Source organism: Haliaeetus albicilla, chromosome 12, assembly GCF_947461875.1.
Source record: "Haliaeetus albicilla chromosome 12, bHalAlb1.1, whole genome shotgun sequence".
NCBI classification, from domain to species: Eukaryota; Metazoa; Chordata; class Aves; order Accipitriformes; family Accipitridae; genus Haliaeetus; species Haliaeetus albicilla.
Window position 1 is genome coordinate 25,772,107 of NC_091494.1, and position 10,711 is coordinate 25,782,817.

General features: G+C 50.5%; 1 protein-coding gene across 3 annotated transcripts in view; it reads right to left on the reverse strand.

Moving 5' to 3' along the window:
• The window catches only part of IGDCC4 (immunoglobulin superfamily DCC subclass member 4), a 100,811-nt gene extending 93,852 nt beyond the window's left edge, over nucleotides 1-6,959 (reverse strand). For all 3 annotated transcript variants that reach the window (XM_069798592.1, XM_069798591.1, XM_069798590.1), the window contains exon 1: nucleotides 6,730-6,959. In XM_069798592.1, coding sequence (XP_069654693.1) covers nucleotides 6,730-6,835 — 106 coding nt within the window. In that variant the 5' untranslated portion in view covers nucleotides 6,836-6,959. The remainder of the gene's footprint in view (nucleotides 1-6,729) is intronic.
• Nucleotides 6,960-10,711: the final 3,752 nt, after the last annotated feature.

Consider the following 10,711-nt stretch of genomic DNA (forward strand, 5'->3'; position numbering starts at 1 on the left):
ATACAGTGACAGGTCCCATCCCAACACCACTGGCTAAACCCCCTGAACATCAGCCTGAACATCTGCTAATTCTCTGTCCTCCCCAACCTTTGTCTTTTTTTGTCACGAGAAGCTCCATGTCTCCTTACAAGCACTCTCAAGGCTTTGCCAGGAGTCAAACAGGTGAGCCGGACTGGTAGGGCATAGAAATAGGCTGCAACTAGCCCGGTCCCTCTGGGTCAACATGATTAAGAGAAGGACTACAGAATGATATTTCCAGAAGGGTAACCGCACATGGCATTAGCACTATAAGGAGCACACTGGAGTTTTTCATTAGGCCATCTCCAGAATAAAGAGACAAAAAGGGGACAAAAATTTCCAAAGGAACATAAAAGCCTTCTCAGTTGCAGTAATAACAAATCAGTAAACACTTGACTAGTTTTCTTTTAATATTGGGCACAATTCTACTTTTATCTGGAAAATACATGCACCCATTCTGCAAGTCAGATCCAGCTAGCCAGCCAAGAGGCACAGAGGACAGCCTTGCATCAAGTGCAAAACTTCAGGTAATTTTAAAACCTATAAGCACTGCTGATGCTTTTGAAAAAGATTTATCAAAGCCCTGCATGCATAAACAGCCAGGTTTTGCCAAAACCCTTGGTGTATTCACACAACACAGCACAGGAAATCCATCCCATTAAGTAATGACCTTTTTGGTCACACCAATTAACTTGATCATCTATCGACAGTCCATTTATAAACTATCAAGGACACACATTTCCCAGCACAGACAGTGAAACATAAAGGAGGAGCTTATCACATTCCCCCCCAACCCCCGCCAGCCTGGCATCACTTCTGCAGCCCAGGTTTGCTGTACCTCTGCTCCAAGTTCTGCCATCCCAGCACCTTTCTCTGGAGTTCTGTTTTAACTGTTTAATTTCCCAAATTCTTGTATTTAACAAGGTGCTAAGTCATCCCGACTCAAAAGGGATTGTGGTTCAAAGACCCAAGCAGGAAATGAGAGCAGGGAAATCAGTCAGAATAAGGGAAAGGGCTACAGCAGACTGAGCACAGGTGCAATAGCTTCACACACTAGATTTTAATTTTCCCACCAATTTGGGCTGAGAGCAACCTCTGGGGATGCTCACATTTCATTAACACACCTTTAATATTAACGACCTGTCCTCAAGAAATCCACGAGAGATCTTGAAAAAAAATTAAAAAATTAAAAAACAAGAAAGCATAATAATAAATCAGGTTATTCAATAGCTCAGCTGAATTTAATATGGCAGTAATAGGCAACTGCATTTAAAATGCAGATACAGATTTTTAAATAATTTCAGAACATCTCATATGAAAGTTTCAGTGGAATACAGTAATTGCTTATCATAACCACCACAAAGTATGTTTATTAGCCACAGAGATAACACACTGCATCTGCTGGACTTCTCAGATAAAGCAGGCCCATATCACAACAGCAAGATCCCATGGATTAAGAGCAGGAGAGGATCTGACTCAAAGAGAGACACCAAAGGGCATCAGTGACATGAACAAAAACACATCCAAGGGAGAAGCACCACGACTTACACACTCATGAGCAAAGTGTCTTGACACATGCAAACAGGAAAGTGTTAGATATGCTCAAACAAGGCTGATGACAAGTGTTTGGGTTCTCCCAGGGAGAATGTCTCTTCTCAGCAGCTGCAACTCTAGCAGGTATCTACCTTCCTGGAAGTAAACACTGACCAACTCTTCCCCTCCCTATGAAGGCTCTGTTACTCTTCAGAATTAGGAAATTCAATAGTCTTTTAAGGATGACTTCAGCATACCAGTGAAAGTCAAACAAACTAGAAGGAGCTCTTTGGTCCTTCCCCCCACATCTGGTGTGGGGTTTAGCATCTCTAGAAGGGCTCATGAAAACACAGCTCAACCCTGCTTTTTATGAAGATGGCAGATTCAGTTTTAACAACTGTGGATCCTCTCACCAAGAAGCCGTTAAGTCAGAAAAGCATCAGAAGCACTTGGAGGTCACTTACTCATGGGATTTTAATAAATGCAGGAAGGGTACTTAGAGTGATGGTGTTCTTTATATGTTTACAGTGTGCGACAGCATCTTCTGCCCAGCTGAAACAAACAGGAAAACTGAGGCAGAGACAGCAAGTGACCAACACAAAGCCTACAGAAAGAGCCAATATCACAGCAGCTCCAAGTCCTGTGTTTGGAAAACGCTTTCCCAAGAAGAGAGGAAAGCAAAACAACTACCAAGCCCTGTGACGCAAATGCTGGCGTAACCATAAAACAACAGCACATTTTAAAGCATAAAAGACTTCAAAAATAAAATAAACAAGTGGACACAAGGACTTGAGATAGTGATTTCCTGCAGCTTTGTGTCTTATGACTGGATTACCCTGTCCTACCCTAAGAGAGTGCAAGATCTGTTCAAAGCTCTTCCTGCAGTTGAAGCACTTCAGGTTCCTCTCCTAGGTGGGTTTTCCAGTGCCTCTCCTTCAGTCCATGCAGAAACTCCATCTCTCTCCTCTACTTGGTCGCTTATTTTCAAAAGGTCTGAATTCTCCATATCCACACTAGCTATGACTGACCAGCAGGTCCAAGAATTATTTAGAAAAGGAAAGGGAGATGGACAGACAACCAGACAGCATGACTACGTAAGTCTCTTTTCCTTAGAAAACCAGGCTAAAAATACTGTAGACAAGTGGGTCCAGTTCTTCTCCAGAAAGTAACGAAATTGCACCAGAGTTGATTTTGGCCCAACATACACTTGGCAAATACTGATAACAAGAATTTACCATATCCCATCTAGTATTACAGCTGACTAAAAGCAAACATTTGCTTCCTACAGATAACAAAATGACTATGATCGCTCGAGGTTTGTAAAGGTTAGGGTTTCTGCCATCACCCAAGGCAGGCCTATAATTTCCAGTGTCCAAGCAGAAAATCCCCTGCGTGTAACACTGGCCTCAGTTTTCCCTCAGGTACACACTCGCCTCACACAGAGATACAGTTTGGGATGGATTCCAGCAACAAATTACAATCAGATTAAATATTAATTCCCATCTTAATTATATAACCATGACTAGGCTTAATGGCCTGGCAGCCATTTAAACAGGAGAGGAGCATGTAAATCGTGCAAGCAGCATCTCTTACGCTGCAAATGCTCAATCTGGTTCACAAGCACCTGGATTCTGCCCTGGGAAAACAGCCAGCCTTTGAGAAGGCAGCTCCGAGGGAGTCAGAGTTCAAATCACCCAGCAAGCAATACAGTATCAGGAGGCACAAATTCATGAGCCAACATGGGACAATGCAGCACTCTGCCCTTGGGACAGTTGTACACTATAGTGACAAAGATCATGTACGTGCTGAATACTTATTGATGGATTTCACCCTTGCTGATGGATTTTTATCTTCTCAACACCTTTGACAGAGAAGCGTGCAGTGTCTCTACTTTTGTCTAAAGATGGGCCCTGAGGGCACCATAGCAGATGAAGCAACTGGCCCAGGATCACAGTGAGCACTCAAGTGAGATGTCCTGTATGCTGCAGCAACACCCAGCCCACCCCAGCAGTTCCCAAAAGCAAGGGGCTCTGGTGCCCCCCATGCAGAGAGACCTGTGCTGTACCACAGAAGCTACCTCCAGCTCCAGATCAGGCTGCAAGCATGCATGCAGGGAGAATCGTCTCCCTTCTTCAGGGAAAGGCAGATTGCCAAACATTTTCTTTTTAAATTACTACTTTCGCCACTCCGAAGTGGCTCGTGTACCATCAGCGATACATCCACCCTGCATGGGGCCCCCTGCAGCAGATCAAACTTTCTACAGCTGCCAGGAGAAAGTCTGCTGCAGAAAGGGGGGAGACATCAGAAAATTAGCAGGTTCTGCTTCACTTTGGACTTCAAGGTAGTGAAAGGAGAGGGCACAAAAAAGGAAAGGAAAAAAGCTAGGGAAAACAAAAACAGAACCAAGCCTGAGCAGTTTCTCCTTCAGCCTCACACACCAGAAGAAAAACAGAGAAACGCCAGCAGAGACATTCCCCGCTTTTGAGCAGCCTCTGCCATCAGGGCTCAGAGACTGGCTGTCATGACAGCCGCAGCACAACGGCAGCAAGCTCCCGCACAAGAAACCTGCCCCTGGAAACATGATACAGGCAAAACCTCGCTAATGTGGTGTGCACAAGTGTTTGGCACTGCCAGTGCCCCCCGTTTCTTGGGGACTGTAAGAAATACCCCTTCCCTGCACTGCTCATCCTGCCTCCTTGCAACCCAGCCCATGAACAGGCGACAGCACAACGCCACAGTCAACAGGGCAAGCAGATCTGCATGCAGGTGACATCCTGCAAAGCGCAGGCGACCGCAGCAGCAGCGACGCACGATCCCCAAACAATGGTAACACTGACTTCCCCAGGCAGAGGCACTAACTCCACACAGCTGGCTGCGGGGTTACGCCACCAAGACAGATGTGACAGGAAGGATAAAACAAATCAGACCTAAAGTTAGGTGATGTTGAAAAAGGAAATCTGTTCTGCCGCAAGAGGACTCAACCACAAATCCAAATGACATAAACCCAGACGGATTTCAGCTGATCGTTCGAACGGAAAGCTCAGCCCACTTCTTACCGACACATCCCCTGTAGAGAGCCCCAAGGAAAGCAACCAGCACAACCCCCTTGCCAGAGTCAAGGTTGTTTTGTTGTTTGTTTTTTGTTGGTTTTTTTTTCCTTAAACCCTTTCCTGCTACTGCAGGGAAAACAGTCTCAAAGTAGGACAGGCAGAAGGCTTTCAAAACACTGGATCACATCCCCAGCTAGTGTAAACTGGCACGGCTTCCATCAAGTCCACAGAAGGGGGAAGGTTTTCCAGTCTACTTCTCTCCTAGGTATTCCATACCCAGTGAGGCTTGAACTTTGGATCAAAACACGCAGGCTTTGGGATCAAATGTGGACTTTACCAAAACCATTTCAATCTTCTGCCAAATTAATTTCAGATTGAAACAAGTCCCTGTTTTTCTTTTCTGAATCAAACCCACCTGTTGGAAAGCACATCCGTATGTACCAAGTGGCACGTCCACAGACTGCGCGAACGCACTCACTAGCTCTCTACACAATATGTAGCCCATTGTTAGAAAACAAACAGAAACAATTTTCACTAGTTGCCTATTGGCTTCCAAAAAACGCAGAGAAGCCACAACTGCAAATTCCCACAAAGCATTTGAAGTTTTCTTGTTGAAGTGGGTTTGAAAAACAACATCCACTCCACCACCCCGCCTTTTTCTTTTTTTTAAATCATTGTTTTCTGTTACAAGCCTCGGGATCCACTTAGCTGTTTGCTCAAACATGCAGGAGATGCAGCTCCCACCCGCCTCAGCTTACCCATTCATCTGCTGGTGGGGTCACAGACCGCCATCCATCTAAAAAAAACCCACGCGCACGGATGACAATGGGCCATTTACATGGACCGTTATTCATTTCTACACACAGCCACCGTAACGCTGCACCTATATCAAATGATAACCTACACCTTACGGGAGCTCAATGTTCTGAAAAAAAAAAGAAAGAAAACAACCCTGCAGCCGTCCACCACACTGTATTCTCCCCCAAAAGGCTATTTTCAAAGCCATAAAGACTAAACATCCTTTGTGCTGTTATTATGTTCTGCCAAACCTGAATGCATCATAAAAAGGAATAAAAATGTACAATGACATAGGGATGGCTCCTCCACTGCAATCCCTCGTTTAGGAGGCTCTTTTAAACGAGAGCAACTCCAGGGCACACACAAAGCTCACATTTTTCGGCACAGCTCTGCCAGCCTACACCTGTCCAACCCCTTCTCGGGGATGAGGACAAAAGCTTTTGCGGGTCTGTTCACGCGCAGGCAACAAACCACGCACCCCAAGGTCTGCAGCTTCAACGACCCTCGATGCAAACTTCGACGGCAAACGCAGAAAGTCAGCCAGCACGACAGGCGTACGTGTACCCGTGCACAGAGCCGTTTGCATAACCATTGCAAAACATGGGCGCAAGGAGCACGGCTATTCCTGGGTGGCTTCCTTGACCAACAGGACATCTGCCCACCCAGGCGTCCTGCGCTGGTGGGAGCAGGGTGAGGGTCCCCACCACGGCCCTGCCAGACACCTGGGCCTGCTCCAGGCCAGCCCCTCACCAGACAAGCGCTTTGTCCCCCGGCCAGCCTGGCACAGCAGCCACCCCTCCAGAGGAAACTTGCCACTGGGGAGGTGGAAGCCTGGGGGTCGCTGCTGCTGGCCCGCTCCACCCCCCCAGCCCGGCCCCGAGGGGGGCTCCCTGCGGGGGACACCCTGTGTCACCCCCAAAAGGTGACCCCAAAGGAGGCACCATCCAGACACGGGTTGAGGCCACGAGCGTGGCCATCGCCCGACTCAGTGGGACAAAAAGCAGACGGGGGAAAGAAGGGGATGGAGAGGGGGTGTGTGAAATATGGCCACGGGGGGGGGAGGACAGGGGACGGCTACGGAGAGGGGGGAGAGGGCAACTGTGGAGTAAAGGCCACCAAGGGCTGCTATGGGAGGGGTGAGAACCGGCGGGGGAGAGGGTCCCGGCCGCGGAGCGCATCCCCACGGAGAGCTGGCTGCTGCCCAGGGCCGAGCGGGGTGCGGCTCGAAGGCAGGTGGCGCGGCGGTCCCACGCGCGACCGCGGCCGCCCGTGGGCTCGGGGTGGGCACCGACCCCCGCCCGACCCCCCCCTCCCCTCCTTCCTCACCCACCTTGCACGGCCAGGACGGCGAGGGCGGAGAAGCAGAGACAAAGCAGGTCCTCCAGCGCCATGTAAGCCCCGCCGGGCGCCGGGAGCAGGGGCCGCCGCGGCCGCATCTAAGAGGGGAGCGCGCTCTCCCGCCGCCCCACCGCCATCTTGTGCGAGCGCCCCAGCCCCGCGCTGCCCGCCGGCGCCGCCGGGCCCCGCTGCCGGGGGCGGGGGGCGGGGGCGGCTCTGGGCTGCCGCTGCTCCGCCTTTGTCAGCGGGTTCGCCGCCGATCCGAGGTGGAGGGGGGGGGGGGGTGTCTTCTCCCGCCCTCCTCGACAGCGGCGGGACCAACAGGTTGCTGCCAGCCCGCGGCGAGGGGGGAGCGGCCCCGTGTCCTGAGGGGGGGGAAGCGGGGACGGGCTGCCGCGGCAGGTGCGGGGCGCCTCCGCCGGGCCGGCAGCTCCCCAGGCCGGCAAACGGGGGGGTTATAAACGTTTTGTGTCCTTTTTTATCCCCCTCCCCTTCTCTTTAGTTGTTGGGGGTTTTCCCTTTTTTTTTGCCGCAGGTGAGCGTGGGGGACACCGCGCTCCCACCAGCCACCCCCTTCACGGTGCCCCGGGGGAGGACACATACACCTCTGCCGGCCCCTCAGTCCCGTCAGGGCCCACCCTTGGCCGCCGGCCGCTTTCCGGCGCTGACAGACGGACGGGCAGGCACAAAGCACCCAGCAGCTCACACCGCCACAGCCGGCCCGGGGCTGGCGACGGCCACCCGAGGGCTGATGGCCGCCCTCCCACGGGCCTTGCTCTCAGCGGGTGCAGGCCTGGGTCTGTGGGGAGGGGGGGAGGCTGCCGCCCCGCACAGCCCGGCCGGGCTGCGGAGGCAAACGGACACCAGGGACCATATTGCCATCGGTTTGCAGTCCCGCAGGGGCTCGTTTGGAAGCGCAACTCCTTCAGGTGTAGTATCGTTCATCGGGCTTTTCAGGCGTCAAAGTCTAGCCTATGCGTCTCGGCTCTCCTTAAAAATAAAGCAAATAAAATACACGGCGCGGCCTGTCTGCGCTCCGTCGCAGCGGAGAGAGGCAGGACCCATCTGCCAGCCAAGCCAAAGCAGTGGAAATGAGGCAGGGAGCGGAAGAGTGCTGAAAGATGGAGACCGAGGCCGCTGCCTCCCCAGCTTGGCTGGGTCCCAGACCCAAAGTCACGCTGCACGTCTGCCCGTAAAGCCGCAGGTGCAGGTTTAGTCCTGAGGGCAAATGACACCAAGACCTTCTTTCGGCAGTGGCGGCTGGCGCCAAACAGGAGGGCAGCCGCATCCGGGGCGGGTAGGAGGGGGTCTGCTTCAGCCTCCAAAAGAAGAGGCTGCTCGGCGCACCGGGATGTTTTATCGCAGCGGTGTGGAATGCAGAGAGGGCTCCAGCTATGCAGAATATGAAAAAAGAAACCTTTTTAATCCAGACCCTCCTATTTATTAGCTTGTATAATGAACTATAAAAACTTAAATGAAACCAGAAAGGCTGCATGGTGGGAAGCAGGTTTCCCGTGTGTATGAGTTAGGCAACTGTAAGTTAGTACTTGGCACTATCAGCGCAGACAAGCCCTGGGAGCCAGCAGCCCCTTGGTCCGGACAGACGTGCAGGGAGGCTTTGCCCAGCATCAGGGCCCTCCCAGCTGGGTGGGCACTCGCTGCACAACTCCCTGGAAAGGAGGGAGTATTAAGGCCACAGCAAATCCACTGACCCTGTTCCTGTACCATCCATACACATAACCTCCCTGTGGAAGGAAAAGGGGATAGTAATAACCACACACCCTTCTGCGCTATTCCCGCGTGGAGCTAAAGATTAACAACCTCTGCAAACCCTCCTTTCTCTTTGGGCCTTTCCCACCTGCTCCTTTCTGCGCGAGGTGGTTTTAAAGGTGCTGTCAGATTGCTTTAACTAGGCTGTAGAAGAATGTCTCCTCATCGTGTCTGCCAGTGGTTTCTTTCAGACACACCCCTGCCCTTTTTTCCTCAAATCACAGACAGTTCTCCCTCCCTTTAAGCAAGGAAACCTTTACCTAAAAGTCAGGCGAGTCTGGCATAATATAAATAATGAAAACTGCTAGTGGTCTGCAAAATACTGCACACTGCCTAATAGCACCTGTCTATGTTAAGGCATTGACCCAGCTCCCTGCCAATAGGTCAGGGTTAGAAGCAGGCACTAGCTTCAAAAGACCCAGGTCTAATTCTTTTCTTTGCTCTCTGCCCGATATTACAGTGTCCCTTGATTCCTCCTTGGCACCTGTCTGTCTTCCTGCCTGTCAGTGGAAACAGGAATTAAACCAGCATTTTGACAAACCGAAGCTTGCAACAGATACATTCCTTCAATATCTATCCCTGGGGGGAAAAAAAAAAAAAGAAAAGACTTAGCAAACAGCCCCTGAGCTGTGAACGCACCAGTAACGTGACCCACAGCACCAGCTCCTTTTACACTGAACAACAGGCGTACTCTGCAAGAGTAACACCAAGTCCCCACCATCCACCCCTCTCACCCGCATCGGCACAGACAAACTGAGCTCGCGACAACCAACATTTCTGCAGGGCGACTCCTTCACAACTGAAGCCAACGCTGGCTGACGCTTGCGTTCGCAGGAGCTAGTCCTGTGGCTGCAGGGAGGCGTTCCTGGTGTCACACCTCCCTGGTAGGCATTAGCTGCTTCAGCCACCCGCAGGGATGCCCTGCACTGTGTGAAATGACTTCTTGCGGCACTTACAGAGGAAGGAGAGCCTGGAGAAAAAGCCACTCTGTAGATTCAGGAAGGATCAGATAACTCCCTGGCTGTAAGTCTGTAAAGAACAAAGTGACAGCAGACATGCCAACAGAAGGGACATTCCTTCCCCAGAAAATGGCATTTCTGCCCCAGTACTTACGGCAAGCAAAAGACCCCATTTATGTGCTGCAGACTCCCCAGTGTTCCTGTCCCTGTCAGCAAGGAGTTTCTTTTTACTTTTCAATAGCTGCAAGCCTCTGATACTTTGAGCTGAGAAAGTGTGAATGGCAAAGAGTAGCAGCAGCAAGCGGCAGGTGTTTGTAGTTCAGCTTTTGTTCCCCCTTCGGGAGACATTATTTCTGTCCTCCAAAAAAAAATCTTTGGTGAGTCAGGTATATGGACAGTATATCGTACACATCTCTTGGTTTGTATAAGATCCCAGCAATGAAAAGCTCATTAGGGAAATCCAGCAAAAGCTGCTGTAAATTTATCTAGCTCAGCAGGAGCTTTTCCCATGCAGCCAGCCTGTAGCCAAGAGGGGCTCCATGCTTTTGAAAGGTTGGCGTAGATGCAAGAGGCCTCGAAACACAGCAACATGTGTTACAGGGGTTTCTGAACCAGAATTTCTCCAGGCTCTGAATCCAAACCCATGTTAAGCAGCCCATGTCAAGCAGCCCATGTCCACTTCCAGCTGGCAGCTGTAGGATTCAGACTGCCAGGATCCAGTTGTGCAAGACACTAAACACATGCAGGTAAAGAACAATGCTTGTTCCCAAAGAAGACCCCCTAAACTAAAAGAAACCTGAAGAACAGGGAAAAGCCATTTCAGAGAGAAAGCAGTGAGGAACAAGAAGATTCAGAGCACAATTCATGTTTTTATTCAATAGGCAGCACAGTATTGTCTCAGTTCTAGGTTCAGTCTGAATCCTACCACTGAAAATGCTGTCTGACTGTCTCCCATGGGTTGGGGTTCAGGGCATCGAGAAGCTGTGGTCCAGGGTCAGAGCAGATAAAGCAAACGAAAGAAATGGAAGTTAATTCAAAGTTAAGGGAGATAGCAATTTAAAGCAAAATAGCTATTTTAAAAATCACTATGAGGATGTTCTTATTCCAGGCAGAGGTTGCTTTATATTCTCTCAGTTTAATCCACTTCACACTGAAGAGGACTGTTTAAATTTGGAATAGGCACTTTCTTTGCAGATTGAATGTGCCCCCCCACCAGACCACTGATCAGGAACAGCAGCTCAGGCA